This window comes from Mustelus asterias, chromosome 24 (genome assembly GCF_964213995.1).
Source record: "Mustelus asterias chromosome 24, sMusAst1.hap1.1, whole genome shotgun sequence".
NCBI classification, from domain to species: Eukaryota; Metazoa; Chordata; class Chondrichthyes; order Carcharhiniformes; family Triakidae; genus Mustelus; species Mustelus asterias.
Window position 1 is genome coordinate 4,649,554 of NC_135824.1, and position 18,332 is coordinate 4,667,885.

General features: G+C 43.0%; 1 protein-coding gene across 8 annotated transcripts in view; it reads left to right on the plus strand.

The window, feature by feature from the left end:
- Positions 1-18,332, plus strand: part of LOC144511170 (uveal autoantigen with coiled-coil domains and ankyrin repeats protein-like) — a 207,827-nt gene that overhangs the window by 157,729 nt on the left and 31,766 nt on the right. For 5 of the 8 annotated variants that reach the window (XM_078241200.1, XM_078241202.1, XM_078241208.1 and 2 more), the window contains 4 exons: positions 2,808-2,897; positions 9,028-9,135; positions 12,325-12,357; positions 15,547-15,645. In XM_078241200.1, coding sequence (XP_078097326.1) covers positions 2,808-2,897; positions 9,028-9,135; positions 12,325-12,357; positions 15,547-15,645 — 330 coding nt within the window. The remainder of the gene's footprint in view (positions 1-2,807; positions 2,898-9,027; positions 9,136-12,324; positions 12,358-15,546; positions 15,646-18,332) is intronic. The other 3 variants (XM_078241201.1, XM_078241205.1, XM_078241206.1) reach the window with 1 other exon arrangement.

Below are 18,332 nucleotides of genomic sequence, written 5' to 3' on the forward strand. Positions count from 1 at the left end.
GTAGTATATGAGCATATATGCCATTGAAGTTGGCAGATTGAGAGAGCAGTTAATAAAGCCTCCTTCAGTTTCCTAGGCTTTTTAGGTGGTGGCATTGAGTACAAGAGCAAGGAGCCAATGTTGAATTTGTGGAGGACACTAGTTCAGTGTCAGCTGGATGATTGTGTCCAGTTCTGGGCACTGCACTTTGGGAAGGATGTGAAGGCATTGGAGATGGTGCAGAAAAGATTCATGAAGATGGTTCCAGGGATGAGAAGCTTCAGGATAAAGACAATTGGAGAACTTGGGACTGTTTTCCTTGGAGAAGTGAAGGCTGAGGAGATTTGATAAAGGTATTCAAAATTGATGGGCCTGGACAGAATAGATAGGCAGCAACTGTCCCCACTCGAGAAAGGATCGAGAATGAGAGGGCACTGATTTAAAGCAATTTGTAAAATAAGTAAAAATGAGAACTTTTTTACGCAGTGGGTTGTTAAGGTCTGAGATGCACTGCTTGAATGTGTGGTGGAGGCAGGTTCAATCGAAACATTCTAGAAGGAATTAGACTGTTATCTGAAAGGGAAGATTGTGCAGGGGTATGAGGCCAAGATTGGAGAATGGCACTAACGGAATTGCTGGTTTGGAGAGCTGGTGCAGACACAGTGGGCTGAATGGCCTCTCGCTATGCTGTATTTTTAAAAAAAACTCTGAAAAGCTTGAGCGCGTCTTTACAATTAAAAATTCCCTCCCCTCATTCTGTTCCTTAGCCAAGACCACACCTCCGCCCCAATCCAGGTAGATTTTCTGCTGATAGGATTTAATCATAAACAGAAATTGGCTCTCAAATTGTATTTTTTTTCTCGATGGTATGGTTAGAATGTCTCACTTGTGATTCCAGCTGTCCCAACATTTCCATTTTCCGCACTATCAGATGCTTTGAGTTCTAATTTACTGAACTGTGAGAATGATGATGGAGAGAAGGGAATGGAATGTTAAATATACAGCAAATCTGTAAAAAGAAGGCAAGGATGAATGCTCAGGTATCTAGGTGCAAAGCTCAGGTTTCATGTTTTTTTAACTGATTTTCACATGAGGTCTTTGCCTTATTCCTGGGATTGAGTGAACAAACAAGAGCCAAATGCGGGCAATTGGGACTAGTTTAGGGTTTTTTTTAAAAAAAGGGTGGCATGGACAAGTTGGGCCGAAGGGCCTGGTTCCATGCTGTATACCTCTATGACTGGTTGCAGAGTGGCTGAAGTTGTTGTTGTCTTGTCCATTTTTAAAGATTTATTGATTCCAGTTTTGTTCTGGTAGGAGAAACAGATGAGTATTAATTACCTTTGAGCACATATAAATAGGGGGCACTTGGGACACTGGGTTGAGTGGGGGAAGAGCTGAGACACCGAGCAAGTGACAGTATAGAAATGTCCTGCATCTTTGTTTTGGCTTCACCATCTGGGTTGGATCCTATGAGCAAAGTGACCAGGGGTCTAGTGTAAGGTGCTTGAGGGGCTAAAGCAGAGAAGATAATAGGCAGTGAAGAGTGTTTAACTAGAGTTACGAAATAAGGGTAAAGAATGATGAGGTGAAATGTACGTTCTCTGGGGCCAGTAACACCGAGATGGTTTTGATCCCGAGAGCGATAGATTTTCTGTACTGAATTACCTCCTGCTTGAATGTCTAATTTGCTCAGAAAGGCATCGATTTGCCACAATGGCTTTCAAACACTGAGGGCATTTCTTGCAAGATATGGACACATTCCGAAGACCTCTTATCCTAAATTCCAAGAATGTGTGCCTTGGCTTCCCAAACAAATGTTACTGAATTTGAAGAATTTTTTTTAAACATACAGCAATGGGAGATCTGAACTCCTGAACCAACAGAATGTAGAATTCGGAATCAGGTTCACAGTATGCTGGGTCTCAGTTGGTCAGAAGCCTTTTGACACTCTGTAGGTCCCGCCCAGTTTGAAAATCTCTGGCCTGTTGGTATCCAGCGTTACTGACTTAAAAATAGTAACCTTTAACCTCAAACAGTTGAAGAATTCATTTGATGAAAAATGTGTACATCTTTTATTTTTAAAAAAAAGAGATAACAGAAAATGCTGGGGAAACTCAGCTGGTCTGACAGTATCTATGGAGGGAGAATAATAGGGCCAATGTATCGGGCACTGACAAAGGGTCATCTTGACTCGAAACATTGGCTCTATTCTCTCTCCACAGATGCTGTTGAGATTTTCCAGCATTTTCTCTCTTTGCTCCAGATTCCAGCATCCGCAGTATTCTGCCTTTTTAAAACAAAAAGAGTTGGGGTGGGATTTTACGCCCTCGCTCGGGGGAGACCGAAAGTTTCCACCCGAGTTTAACAGAGATTTGCATTGTCGGACCCTCACCCGCTGTGATTCCGAGGTGGAAGAGATCCAGCCGTGATCTTTGGACAATGTTATCCTACAGAGGAATCTGTTTAACCAGAAACCATTATCATTAATATCTAACCTTTCTGCTGCAATCCTGTTTCCATTGCTTCTGGACGGAACTGGGGGGCAAGGCCACGTTAAATGTCATCTCCCCTGGTGCTTTGCTCCTTTGGTTTCTGGTTGCATGGAAACGCAGGTAAAGCAGATTCCTCTGAGATAATTTTGTTGAAAGATCATGGCCAGAACTCTACCACCTCGCTTTGCTCCTTCTCTATTCAACGTTGATAGACAGATCAGGCTTGAAACTAGCTTGCTGCGCGATTAGAAATCTTGTATTTTAGCAGTTTGACTTTTTAAAAAATCCCTTAAACATGAAGTTATTTCTAAAAAAGAATCTGTGTATTTATTGCAGGCTCCTGAACTGTCACAGAAAGCAGATCAAAGGCATTTTCAAGCTGAAACGAGCTCCATACAGAGTCAGAAGGAACAACGTATTATAAAGGTATTAACGCAGTGCATTCTCTAAAGAGATTTAAACAGCTAAGTGTTTTTAATCTCTCGCTTCTAACCATCTCACTGATAAGAGAGTTATTTTGGTTCGTTGCAGCATTTGGGCGTCTATCAAAAGAGAAATGGACGTTGGATTTCTGACTAAATTCTAAAGCAAAATACTACAGATGTTGGAAATCTGAAATAAAAACAGAAAATGCTGGAAATACTCCACACAGCAGCTGTGAGGAGAGAAAGCGTTAACCTTTCAGGTCAACAATGGCTCCATCAGAATTTGGCACCATGGGATTTTCTGTGTTCGTCTGAGAGGACAGAAGGGGTCTTAGTTTAGAGTCTTTTTAAAAAGACATTGGCGCGATTCTCTCATCCTGCTGTGCTAACTTTTTAAGCGCAGCAGGCTGGGAGATTGTTGCGTCAGCCCGCTAGTGTCTCCCAGCGCCAGATCTCCGGTGGTACCTGCTCCGCAAAGACCATTTACAGGGTTATTTTAGTCTCATTTAAATAAGATCAGCGGGCCCAGGACTGAAGTCTCTGGGCCTGTTACCAACCTCTACCCAGAGTGGTTCCACCACCACCACCAGAGTGATTCATTCCCGCAGGGAATGGTCGGAGGGGGTCCAGCAATTGGGCCATGGACGGGGGGGGGTGCGGAGAGCCAACGTTGCGGGGGCCACGGGACTGGCCAGTGATCGGGAGGCTACTGCACATGCACCAATCTCGGCACTGACAGATTGGCGCGTGCGCAGTGGCGCACTCAGCACGCTGATTCCAGTTTCTCCAGCGGGAATAGGCCCCGTCCCCTGAAATTTAATGTTATTTATGCTGGTAGCCTCTGCAGTGCATGGAGTGTGGGAGATTCTACTCTGAACTCCCACTGAAAAAATCAAAGTGGTTTACTCCAGTTTTCGCACAAATTTGACACTTGAATGTTTTTGGGAGAATTCAGCCCATCATGTGGTATTATCACTGGACTAGTAATCCAAAGATCCAGCGTAATGCTCTGAGAACCTGGGATCGAATCCCACCACGGCAGATGGTGAAATTTGAATTCAATAAAAATCTGGAATTAAAAATCTACTGATGACCATGAAACCATCATTGATTATCGTAAAAACCCATCTGGTTCACTAATGTCCTTTAGGGAAGGAAATTTGTTGTCCTTGCCTGGTCTGGCCTACATGTGACTCCAGATCCACAGCAGTGTGGTTGAAATGCCCTCGGGGATGGGCAATAAATGCTGGCCCAGAGAGCAACTCCCACATCCCATAACGAATAAAAAAAAATGTGCAGCACCTCCTGAGTGTCGGATTAGATTTTGTGTGCTGGTGGGGCTTGATCTCAACTCGACTGAAATGGAAGTCCCAACACCTGAACCATGACTTGACAGGACAGACGTCATGTGATGGCAATGAGGAATCGCAAGGACTTGTTGCACCACTTTACATGAAGCCTTTACTACATTTTAATTGGGATTGACTTTAACAGTAAAACTAAGGGAGGGTGGGCCTTCAATGATTACTGCATAGGCAGGAACAAAATGAGCCTGATGCAGCATAGAAGGTCCATGATGCCTGTGCTGTCTCTTGCTAGAGTTTTCCATGTGCCCACTTCCCTGCTCTATTCCCCCATGGTCCTTGCAAACCTTTACACTTCGATTTATCCAAATTCCTTCTTGATTATCACCCTGTCAGACAGCATATTCCAGGTCACCACAACTCGCCATTGAAAGGAATAACTTTTCATCTTCCTTTCAGCTTGTTTGCCCTAATCGGTGTTCCCTAGTCAGCACTGCTGCCTCACAACACCAGGGACCTGGGTTCAATTCCGGCCTCGGGTCACTGTCTGTGTGGAGTTTTCACATTCTCCCTGTGTCTGCATGGGTTTCCTCCGGGTGCTCCGGTTTCCTCCCACAGTATGAAAGACGTGATGGTTAGGGTGCATTGGCCGTGCTAAGTTCTCCCTCAGTGTACCCGAACAGGCACCGGGGTGTGGCAACTTGGGGATTTTCACAGTAACCTCATTGCAGTGTTAATGTAAGCCTACTTATGACACTAATAAATAAACTTAAAAGCATTTTCTCCCCATCTAACTCCACCAAAGCTCCTTAGTGATTTTGAATACCTCTATCAAACTCCTTTTGAACCTTCTCTGTTCCAACGAGAATATTTATGCATTATGCAAATAAGACACTGGGGCTGAGTGTTTTGGAGAAATCTTGATTTAATTCTCCACCCTAAATCTTGCTCGTGCTAATTTGAATTTGTAAGATTCTTAGTCACTGTAACTATTTCCAAGACTTAGCAGTGTTAGAACCTACGTGACGAACATTTTGAGCTGAGATATAGCCAGCTTCTCTGAATGTACGAGCCTTTAAAATTTAATAATTCACGTCAAAAGCTTTTTAAGAATAATATTACCTTCAGTTGTGTGCTGAATTCCAGCAAATCTTTTATCCGCAGGCTGATGTATTTAAACCGGGAAAAATATAGGGTTTTCATTGATTATTTTTTGTGCATGTTACAAATATAATTTTCTAAATAAATTACTTCTTGGTAATTGTGTATCTAAATTGCATGATAATTAATCCAGATTTAGACGTTCCAACTTCAGCGTATTTCTGATTTTGTAAGTAATTGCAAGAAGATTTCAAACAAATCGCAACACATGCATTGTTGGGTGGCACCGTGGTTCGCACTGCTGCCTCACAGCACCAGGGGCCTGGGTTTGATTCCCAGCTTGGGTCACTGCCTGCGTGGCGTTTGCACGTTCTCCCTGTCTGTGTGGTTTCATCCAGGTGCTCTGGTTTCCCCCCATGGTCGAAAGATGTGTGGGTTAGGTGCATTGACCAAGCTAAATTGCCACTTGGTGTCCCGGGATGCATAGGTTAGAGGGATTAGTGGGGTAAATATGTGGGATTACAGGGACAGGGCCTGGGTGGGATTGTTGTTGCTGCAGACTGGTGTGGGCCGAATGGCCTCTCTTGGCACTGTAGGGATTCTATGATATTTAGCCACTTAGATCTGATAATGAAACCCTAATTCCTGTTTCTGGTGTATGATATTGGGTACAATGTGACTGCAAAGGGGTAACCTGCATAGGGTTAAGCGAGTGGCCAAATATTTGGCAGATAATGTGAGAAAATGTTAAATTGTCCTTTTTTACCAGGAAGAATAAAACCGTATATTATTTAAATGGGGAGAGTTTGCAAAAGCTGTGATATGGAGGGATCTGGGTGTCCTGGTGCATGAATCAGAAAAAGTTAGTATTGTTATAAAGCAGAGGTGAATCCCCCCCTCTGAGAACTAACACCCAAAAGAGGAGTACCTCACCCTATAATCTGTAAAAAGTGTGTGAGAAGTGGTGTGATCTGTTCTTCAGCAACTTCTAGTGGTTAAATACAAAATAAATCCCTGACACACACATTCTAAAATCAACACGTAACAATTTATTTATCCAACCAACAGTGAACAAAATTAACTAAACTGTTAACAAACTGAATAAATCCCTTCGAACTATTAACTTTTCCCGAATAAAGCAAGCTTCTAATGGTCTGCTGTTCAAATAAATACAATTCCCACTCATTAACAAAAATAGAGTTTAGTCACACTCTAAATTACAACCAGGTTTTGTATCTTCTGGAATATTCTGGGCTTTCTCTGTTGACTCTTCTGTCTGGAACTTCTTTCTTCTTTGGTATCTTAACTATCTCGATGGTGCTTTCTCTAAGACATAGATGAAGCTATGAGAGCCAGCGATTCTCTGTCTCCTGAGAGCTGATAGCTCTGGCAGGTGGCAGTTGCTCTCCCCTCTTTGTCCCAATGCCCCCTTCTTTTATACCCGTGATGACATATCAATATTTCCCACAAACCAGTAGGATTGTTTCTAGGTTGTCAAAACCATTGGATTTCAATGTAATAGGTTTTTGGTATCTAAGTGCCTGATGCAACTTGATTGGCTAAATTCAAAAGCCTGTTGTCTTGGTAGAAACTGCTACTTGGCCTTTCGATGCTAATGTTTCAGTTTGGGCTCTCTGTGTACTTGCATTTTAAATCTCTCAGCACAAAAGAAGCGCCACCTTTTAACGGGACCACACGATGCTTTCCCCCGCCCCACATTTTACAATTTTTATCTTCCTACCTCCCAATCTACAATTACTCTAGCCAACTTCGTAACAGTATGCAGAAACAGCAAGTGGTTAGGAAGGGAAATGGAATGTTGTCATTTACTGCCAGTGGAAATGGAATGTTAAAGTAGATTTTTTTTTTTTTGCTACAGTTGTGTCAGATATTGGTGAGGCCACACCTGGAGTACATCTGGTCGTCTTATTTAGGAAAGGACATAATTGCATTAGAAGCAGTTCGGAGAAGGTTCACTCGACTGAAGGAGTTAACCTATGAGGAAAGGTTGGACAGGTTGGTCCTGTATCAGTTGGAGTTTAGAAGAATGAGTGGTGATCTTATTGAAACATGCAAGATCCTGAGGGGACCTGACAGAGTGAATGCTGTGATGATGTTTCCCCTTGTGGGAGAGACTAGAACCTGGGGACACAGTTTAAAAATAAAGGAGGTCTCATTTAGGACCGATGAGAATTTTTTTTCTCTGATGGTGAGTCTGTGGAACTCTGTTCCCCAGGAAGCACTGGGTCATTGAATATATTTAAGGCGAGTGAGATAGATTCTTGATTGTGTTGAAAGTCGAAGGGTGTAAGGAGTAGGAAGGAAATTGGAGTTGAGGCCACAGTCCAATCAACCATGATCTTATTGAATGTTGGAGCAGGCTTGAAGAGCTGAATGGCCTACTCTTCTAATTTGTACGCTTACATTTTTAGGGAATTGTCAGCTATAGCTCAGAAGGTTGAGTCCCAATCCAAATTTTCTAGCACAGGGAGCATCAGCTGATTCTATGTCATACGGAGGGAGTGCTGCATTGTCTGAGATGTCGCCTTTCAAATGAATCATTACACTGAGGTCTTGTCTGTCTCCTCATGTATGTAAAATGTCCTATTTTGAAAAAGAGTAAGGGATGCTGTCCCGGATGTTCTTGATGATATTTATCCCTCAACTAATACCTTTTGTTTTTAAAAAAAAGTAGATTCTATCGTTATCATATTGCTGATCGTGGGAGGTGGCTGTGTGCCTTTTGGCTACCACAGTTCACACATTACAACCTCAGACATCACAAAGTGAAAGTTTTGAAATGTACTCATCGTTACAATGCAGGAAATGTGGCAGCCAACTTGCGCACAGCAAATAAAAGCAAATTACTGCGGGTGCTGGAATCTGAAACCAAAAGAGAGAATGCTGGAAAATCTCAGCAGGTCTGGCAGCATCTGTTTCGAGTCTAGATGACCCTTTGCCAAAGCTTTCCAGCATTTGGTTGCGCACAGCAAGCTCCTACGAACAGTGGGATAGCACAGTGGTTAGCACCGCTGCCTCACAGCGCCAGGGACCCTGGTTCGATTCCCGGCTTGAGTCACTGTCTGTATGGAGACTGTACGTTTTCCCCATGTCTGCGTGGGTTTCCTCCGGGTGCTCTGGTTTCCTCCCACAGTCCAAAGATGTGCGGGTTAGGTTGGTTGGCCATGCTAAATTGCCCTTTAACGACAGGGTGACTAGCTAGGGTAAAATGCATGGGACTATGGGGGTAGGACCTGGGTGGGATTGTGGTCGGTGCAGACTCGATGGGCCAAATGGCTGCCTCCTGCACTGTAGGGATTCTATGAAACAGCAGTGTGATAGTAACCAGATTGCCTTTGATGTTGACTGAGAGATAAATATTGACCAGGATACAGGAGATCTCCCCTACTTTTTCTATTCATTACTGAGACATGAGCATCACTGGAAAGACCAACAATTATTGCCCATTCCTAAATATCCTTGAAGGATAATTCCTAATTGTCCACAAATCTTCTGAATCTACTGGAGCAGGTCAACATGACCCTGTTTTAACATCTCATTGTTTCCAATGCTGTTTGAGTGGCAGGTTGGCCTGTTAAATTAATCACTGATTGACTTTCTACCTGAAAAATGCACACCAGATCCAATTTTACTCCGTGCTTTTTTTTTTGGTTAAAGCATTGTTTAGAATAAATATTTAATTTATTTTTATAATCACATGTCCAGGAACTTCAGATTGAAAATGAAGAACTCAAGGGAAAGTTGAAGAAGCTTCACCATGAACAGAGGCTGTTCCTAGAGAGAGTCAACGGACTTCAAAAGCAGCTGAACCAGGTACAACAACAACTTGAATGGGGCTATCGCCTTTTACGTAGCAAAATGTCCTAAGTGCTTCACAGGAAAATTTTAAAACTGAGACACACAGGCAATATTCGGGCAGGTGAGCAAAGGTTTGCTCAAACGGGTAAGTTTTCGGGAAACGTTCTAAAAGAGGAAGGAGAGGCAGAAATGTTGCAGGGTGGGCATCCCAGAGCTTAGCAGTTGACAACACGACCATCAATGTTGGTGCAATTAAATCAGGAATGCAGGAGAGTCCAGAATTGGAGGAGTGAGGAGATGTCTGAGGGTTGTAGGGGGAGTAGAGGTAAATGAGAGAAAGGTGGTGGTGTGGGGGTGTAAATAATGAGAACGTTACAATCCAGGCAGTGTCGGACCCCGGGAGTCAATGTTACTCGGGAAGCACAGGAGCGATGGGGATTTGATGCAAGTTGGGATGCTTGCAAGCAGAGTTTTGGGTGAACTCAAATTTACTGAATGTGCTATGTTGGATGCAGACAAATGACTGGAGGCAAAGACATAAAATGCAGGTACATAGAAAAGAATTCGACAATCGCACGTGTTGGTCAGTATCTGAAAGACTGCTTATTCCTGTGGATCGATAGCAATAATCTGATTGGGCAAATACCTAGAGTCATGGGGCTTGATTAGATTAGTCAGGCAGAAGCTCCCAGTGTTAAGCATTTGGGCGAAGATGTTTCAGGTTTGCTTCAGTTGCTGGCTCCATGTTGATGATGATAAGGCCTTTGGTTATAGAGACAATTTGCAGGTGACTCAGGTAGCAGACTTCAGAAATACATAGACTGGTAAAATCAAACACGTGACAGGTGAAATTTAATGCAAAGAAATTATATATTTTGGGTGGGGGGGGCTGAAACAGACAATGTAAACGCAGAATTTAGATAATTGACAAAAGACCAGAGGGGTCAGTGTTATCGGAAATGTGCTGCCTGAAAGGATGGTAGCCATGATGTGGAGATGCCACTGTTAGACTGGGGTAGGCACGGTAAGAAGTCTCAACTCCACGTTAAAGTCCAACAGGTTTATTTGGTAGCACAAGGTCGCTCCGAAAGCTCGTGCTACCAAATAAACCTGTTGGACTTTTAACCTGGTGCTGTGAGACTTCTTACTGAAAGGATAGTGGAAGCTCGGGTTAGATAGATCTTTGCAAAGGAAAATTTTGCAAGGCTTTGGGGTTGGAAAAGGCATTGGGGAGGGGGGTGGGGGCTGAATTGGATAGCTCTTTCCGAGAGCTGACATGGGTCAAATGGCCTCCTTTGTTGACTCAAATTCACCTCTTTACAACAATATTGCAGACACTTCACTCGGACTGATGTTTAGAGCTTTAAGATCCCAGGATTTGACCCGAGTCTTGAGGCAGAAGATACAGATATGTGATGGCCACTTGGTCCATATGTCCCGATAACATAGTCTGGAAGTTGAACCTTGGCAGATGCACATTGAAGGGTCTTTGGCTGATGGCTTGCTCTTCGGTCCTTGTGGTCAAGTGGATCGGAAACACAAGTTAGCTGCAAGTTAAAAGGGCAACAGAATAGAACTGAATCATCAAACCAAGAGAAACAACCAGTCCCTTTATTTTGGGGTCCACGCCGCCACACTGAGGTGCAGTGTATTTTACGTGTGCGGAATAATGAGCATTTCGAAGCCTAAAGGGGGTGAGATGTTTTCCAAGAGGTGGGAGCTTGCAAAGAGTAAAGTATAAATGGATTTCAAGTTGTGTTCTGTTACCTGATGATGTTCACCTGTGTGAGTTTATGTACTCACTAACATTGGAGTTCTGTCCCAACTCCAATGAGGAGAAGGTGCCAAACTTGCATCTTTACCAATTTTTAATAATCTTTGCCCTGTATCTAATTTCTATTTCAAATGCACAATGTCTTACTACTGGTAGAAAATGAGAGCAATTTAATTCTAAACTTGGTTATTCCTGTTCAGTATGTAGTTACAGCTGCAGTTTCCTGGAACATGGTTCCTCCCTCCCACTCACGCACTTACAGCAGCATTCCCATCCAAGCTGCTGATGACATTTATAAATTTAATCCATTATTTAACGCGTCATTTATAATGAGAGCACTCTTCACAAAATCATGCCCTGGATTTGACTATATCCAAGAAATTTTACGATAAAAGTTTTGCTGAATTAGCAAAGGCATTTGAATAAGTTGTTCCTGGCATAACAATTACCTTTTAAGAACAGGAAATTCGTTTATATATATAAGAAAGTAAAATTGCTCTCTCAAGGCAATGAGTTGTAATTCGAAATTATTCAGCTTGGAGGCCTGTCTTTATACCATAATTTAATGCATCATTTTTCAACTAATGTCCTATTTGCTCCATTTTCTGAATGCCAAATAGCTTTTACACTGAAGATCATCAGTTGTGACAGATTATTATTCATCTCTGGAGTTTCTGTGTCTTGCTCTAACTCTGTCATTCTAAGTATTTATCTTACGACTATAATCACTATTCCTCTCTTCATAAAGACCTCCTACGTGCTTGATGCTTTGCTTCTGTCCTCAGATTTAAAGTTGAGGTTCTTTGCACCATCTCCTGCTTTGACTCATTCTTTTCCAGGACTTCAAAACTATGGATCTTCTCTGCATCTTCCATCCTTTTATTTTCTCTATTGATCTACGGGCTTTTAAAATTTCCGTCTTGGCATCGGCCATAATTTCTTGATGTCGTTGTTGGACTGGGATGGACAAAATGAGAGGTCACATTACACCAGGTTATAGTTCAACAGGTTTATTTGAGATCACAAGCTTTCGGAGCGCTGCTTCTTCGTCAGGTGAAGTGAAATATCAAATATACCTGACGAAGGAGCAGCGTTCCGAAAGCTTGTGATTTCATATAAATCTGTTGAACCATCACCTGGTGTCGTGTGGCCTCCCATCTTGTCGATAGTTTATTGATTTACTGTGACTCTTCTCCAACTCTCTTCTGCTTTGTTGACGCCCAACATTAAGGGCGTTGGGTTTTCACCAAACTACTTTGGTCAGTTTAACAAAAATAAGTCCCAAAGTTAAATGGAAACTTTCAACAGTTTAATTACTGGAAGTACAGCCAAGAAAAAGAGCATTACGGTGAGGGACCTGAGATGAAAATATGGTCAAAGTGAAGTGTGCATTGTACCTGATAATCAAATCTGTTATTCCTGTTATCTAGGAATGCAAAGCAGTGGGAGACCTTCAGAATGAGGTAAAAAAAAATTTCCAATTGTCAATATGAAAAATCTGAATGCCAGATCTCCTAACTGGCCAATCAGCTGTTCTACATTCAACTCATTTCTCTATATCCTCATTCTGTTGAACTGAGACTCGCCTGCTGTCTTCTCCTCAATGTGTTATTTCCAGGATCGCGAGACCCGTGGAATGATCTAATTCTCCCCCTCTTTATCCAATTTCCTGTAATTTTCAGGCTCTTGATATTTGCACTGTCTAATTACTACTGTTCTGCTTGAATCTCTCTCATCTTCTGCCTTAAGCTTCATGCTGTCACCCCTCTCAATAACAACAAGGAAAAGCTTTAACATTTTCAGTGTGGCCTGACTGACTTTGTCTCTTACACCAGATGGTTTTGCCTCCCCGAGTGAGGTTGAAATTTGTAGTGATGCTTTTTTTTTGCATTATCCTTCCAGGGGTTAGATAGGAATTGGCTGACAAGTGTAAGAGAATCCAATTCTGGATGGAAGGATGTAAATAAGATTGAAAGAGTGCAGAGAAGGTTCACAAGGATGTTGCCGGGACTTGAGAAGCTGAGTTACAGAGAGAGATTGAATAGGTTGGGACTTTATTCCCTGGAGCGTAGAAGATTGAGGGGAGCTTTGATAGAGGTGTCTAAGATTTTGATGGGTATAGATAGAGTGCATGCAAGCAGGCTTTTTCCGCTGAGGCTAGGGGAGAAAAAAACCAGAGGGCATGGGTTAAGGGTGAAAGGAGAAAAGTTTAAAGGGAATATTAGGGGGGGCTTCTTCACGCAGAGAGTGGTGGGAGTGTGGAATGAGCTGCCGGATAAAGTGGTAAATGCGGGGTCACTTTTAACATTTAAGAAAAACTTGGACGGGTTCATGGATGAGAGGGGTGTGGAGGGATATGGTCCAAGTGCAGGTCAGTGGGACTAGGCATAAAATGGTTCGGCACAGACAAGAAGGGCCAAAAGGCCTGTTTCTGAGCTGTAATTTTCTATGGTTCTATGGTTCTATGGATGAAATAATCATTCCAGGAAATTTCTATTAACTTGTTACATTTCAGCTCATTAAGCATGTGGAACAAAAGGAGACCATTTGACCCTTCAGATCTGCTCTTCTCACAAGGCCTGTCAAGGAATTTTATTCCATCCAAACAATCTACTCACACCTACAAGGTGATGGCAGGATATAATGAGTAAGGAAAGCTGAAGTCAGGGTCATTCTGGATGGATGAGTTATTTGGGAGTCTGTTCCAATAAAGGTGACTGAATGAAGAGGAACTTCCTTACACAAAACAAAGTTTTCCCTTCAACTGATCTGAATTGGTGGCCCCTTGCTGTACTCTTCCAATTTAACTTAAAGGTTGTTCTCTGGATGCATCTCCTGCTGCATTTTAAAGTGTTTATATAGGGGCAAGTTTTTTACACGGAGGGTCATGAATGCCTGGAAAGTGCTGCCGGAGGAGGTGGTGGAAGCGGATTCTGTAATGACGTTCAAGAGGCATCTGGATAGATACATAAATAGGCCGGGAATAGAGGGATATGGACCATGTAGAGGCAAGAAAATATTAGACTAGAGAGGCATGTGTTGACACAGACTTGATGGCCAAAGGCCTGTTCCCGTGCTGTTCTGTTCTTTGATCACTGCTCAGGTGTCTCTTCAATGCCTACTTGTCTATGTTCTCTTTTATAGCTCAAATCTTTGGGCAGAACTAAAGAACTTTCATCAATCCTCACATTTTTATTAGTCAGCCGAGCATTGCTGCAATTTAAAGTGATCTATGTATTGAATGTGTACAGCAGTTCATGAGGTTTATCCACCTCCAAGTGCTATGTGGGACTACTAAGCTGTTCACCAAGCTGCAACATCGAGGATTGCGCTGTATTTGATTGAATTCCTACCTATCCTTATCTCAAATTCCATTCTCTCTCTCAATTTATTGAATTTACTTGATAGGATTTAACTTGCTCAACCTCCACTGCTAATCACACGATCGTGTGATAAGTTGAAATGAAGAAGGCCCTTCAGAGTTTTCAATTTAGTTCTTTGAATGTCAAATCCTCCTATTATGGTATCCAGCTGTTACGTTCAGGAACCCGTCTTCAACCAATCTGGTCAGAAACCATTTCCAGCTTTTCATCAGCCTCTGTAGTAAGAAATACTTGATCCTTAATCTGTTTATGTTGTTAAACCTCTTACCGGTAGTCTGCTGATTGCTTTGTAGGTTGAGAGCTTCTTCCGATCTTTTCTCACACTTGTGGTTTAGTCTGAAATGTGTGCAGTGATGTCATTGCTGATATTTTCTGTGGAGTTGGTTTCGGAATAAAATTTGATGCCAGAGGATAATCTGAGGAGTTGATTGTTTTCTGTATCCCTGTCCTATTTACTCTCGTGGGGTGGAGGGGCGAACAGTGTCTCGGTCTTGGGGCAAAACCTTAAAATTAGAGCTACGTTATTTAGGGATGATTTCAGGAATCACTTTGTCTCACACATCTGGAAATCTTTTTCTCATTCCACTCCACCTCCCAAAAGAGCCATTGAAGTTAGGTGGTTTGAAAATTTCAGAACTGAATTATATAGTCGTCAAAAATTGGCTGGCAAGGGTATCAAAGGTTACGGAACCAAGCCGGATGGATGGAGTTAAGGTATCTATTTATTAGTGTCACAAGTAGGCTTACATTAACACTGCAATGAAGGTACTGTGAAAATCCCCTAGACACCACACTCTGGTGCCTGTTACACTGAGGGAGAATTTAGCAAGGCCAATGTACCTAACCAGCACATCTTTCAGACTATGGAAGGAAACCAGAGTACCCGGAGGAAATCCACGCAGACACGGGGAGAATATGCTGACTCCGCACAGACAGTGACCCAAGCTAGGAATCGAACACTGGTCCCTAATGCTATGAGGCAGCAGTGCTAACCACCGTGCCACCCTTCAATCAGCCATGGTTTGATTACATGGCAGAACAGGCTGGAGGGCTGACTTGTTCCTATGAACCTATCTTGTACTAAGTGAACTTCCCTTTACATGAGGTGATCAGTTTACAATCTGGCTGCAAGGTTATATATTTGTGTGTATTTTTATGGCTGTTATATGGGGACACGTTACACACTAGTGATTGTCTGAACATCCTTTCAGCTCCTAGATCCAAATGGTAGTTATGATTTATGGTATCGTACTGTGCTCAATCTTCCAGAGACAGCAACTGAAGAATCTATTGGTGGCAAGAGATCGCGAAAAGGAAGACAACTTGAAGGTGCTCGAGAGCCTGAAAGCAAAGCTTAAAACATATGAGGTACGCAAATGACTTCAGGTTGACAAACTAAAACATTCAAACCCACTGCTGTGTCCATCGTTGCTAATAGATTCTGTTTCCTACTCTGCCTAATCACCAGTTGCTCTGCATTGCAAAGTATTCCGAGCACAAAAACAGGTTGATCCTCCAGTACGCACTGAGGGAGGTTGCTCCATCCTTGGGATGAGACAGTAAGCCAGAGTCCTGCCTACTCTCTCAAGGTGATGTAAACAATCCCCTGGGAGCCCTGAAAGGAGATGAGCAGCGAGTTCTCGCTGGAGTCCAGACACTTATTTAACATCACCAGATTATCATTGCTGTTTGTGAGGTTACTGCACACAAATTGGCTCTACTGTTTCTTACATTGCAACAGTGATGCACTTCAAAAGTACTTTCTTGGCTTTGAGGCAAGGCCCTTAATATTCTAAGATATATACATATATATATATATATATATATATTCTATTCATTCATGGGATGTGGGCGTCACTGGTTGGGCCAGCATTTATTGCCCATCCCTAATTACCCTTGAACTGGGGGGTTTGCTAGGCCATTTCAGAGGACATTGCTGTGGTTCTGGAGTTGCATGTAGACCATGCATGGCAGATATCCTTCCCTAAAGGCTGTTGGTGAATTCGGTGGGTTACAACAATCGACAATTGTAAGGTCATCATTAAACTTTTAATTCCAGATTTTTATTGAATTCAAATTTCACATCTGCTATGGTGGGATTTGAACTTGGGTCCCCAGAGCATTACCCTGGGTCTCTGAATTACTCGTCCAGTGACAACACCGCCATGCCAATGCCTCCCCCTCATACATGTGCAAATTTCTTCTTTCTGGTTGCTTCAGGGTATCTAGGTATTGTCGTGGTTTAAAGTTTATTTATTAGTGCCACAAGTAGGATTACATTAACACTGCAACGAAGTTACTGTGAAAACCCCCTAGTTGCCACATTCCGGTTTATGTTCGCGTACACTGAGGGAGAATTTAGCATGGCCAATGCACCTAACCAGCACGTCTTTCGGACTTTGGGAGGAAACCGGGGCACCTGGAGGAAACCCATACAGACACGGGGAGAATGCGCAGACTCCACACAGACAGTGACCCAAGCCGGGAATCGAACCCGGGTCCCTGGCGCTATGAGGCAGCAGTGCCCGCCCTACTGTTCCATTCCAATTTGGGATCTGGGGCAATGTTTGTAAACACCGGTTACTATACCAAACTGGTCACTTTCTCTGTGGGCAGGTGGTTGGAGAGACTGAAGGGTACCTTCTACTTGTGACTTTCTTTTATGTTTACATGAGCCAGTGTTATGCCTTTGCTTCTTAGCTGTGTTTATGCAGTGACCAGGTAGAACTTGATAGTAATTTGTGTGTTTGTAACTCAATGGCTGGCAGTCATGTTCTTGGATTCATCCTGTTTTAATGGTTGGAAGTTGATGCCTGAGATTTCTTTTTGAGAGTTGCCTGTTGCACAATTTTTCTGTCCTCTCATTTGCAAAAAATGATTGCAAAGTATTTTGAAATTGTTCTCATCTGATTATCATCGCTGGGGATTTCCAACATGCTCTCTATATCACACATTCCCAGGGAACAGAATGCTCACATTGTAGAAGGAGGCCATTCAGCCCATCGAGTCTACACCGACTCTCCGAAAGAGCATCATGCGCAAGCCCAACTCCCTGCTGTATCCCTGCAACCCCACACATTTATCCTGCTAATCCTTCTAACCTAGGGGAGTCTAAAACTAAAGGGCAACGGTTTGAGGGGAGACACACAAAAGGGTCCAGAGGGGCAATTTTTACACAGAGGGTGGTGAGTGTCTGGAACAAGCTGCCAGAGGTAGTAGTAGAGGTGGGTACAATTTTGACTTTTAAAAAGCATTTAGATAGTTACGTGGGTAAGATGGGTATAGAGAGATTTGGGCCAAACCGCGGGCAATTGGGACTAGTTTAGTGGTTAAAAACTGGGTGGCGTGGACAAGTTGGGCCGAAGGGCCTGTTTCCATGTTGTAAACCTCTATGACTCTGACTCTCCACATCTTTGGACAGTAAGGGGTAGTTAACAATGGCCAATCCACCCAACCTGCACAACTTTGGACTGTGGGAGGAAACCAGAGCACCCGGAGGAAACCCACATAGACATGGGGAAGGCATGCAAACTCCACACAGTCACCCAAGGCTGGAATCGAACCCAGATCCCTGGCGCTGAGAGGCAGCAGAGCTAACCACTGTGCCGCCCAAAAAAAAAATCATTTTTCCCTGTCTGGTAAAGTGCAGCATTTGCCAAAATCAGTATAACATACTGTAGTAGAGATGTGCCCTAAGCCCAGCTTCTCAAAATAAGAATTCTCTCTCTCCTGCTGACTTTTCCCCTTTTTTTTTGTGCGCCAGTTTTTCCGAGTGATTCTGCCAATTTAGTGCCAATTTGTGTTGAATAACTGGTGGTCTTGCTGACGGACACGCGTTCAATTTCTGACAGGTGGCACTTGGTCCTAATAAGCTGCAGGAACTTGCTGTCCTGACTGAGATGGGTAACATGGCACTTGTTAACTCTTGGGGCTATCTGGCTTAAACTAGACTGGGTGATATTGTTTCAAATTATTGTAATACGCACCCGGTTAGTGTCCCATCTTCCATCCTACTTAAACTTGAGCTCATCAAAACTCTGCTGCCCTTGTCCCGG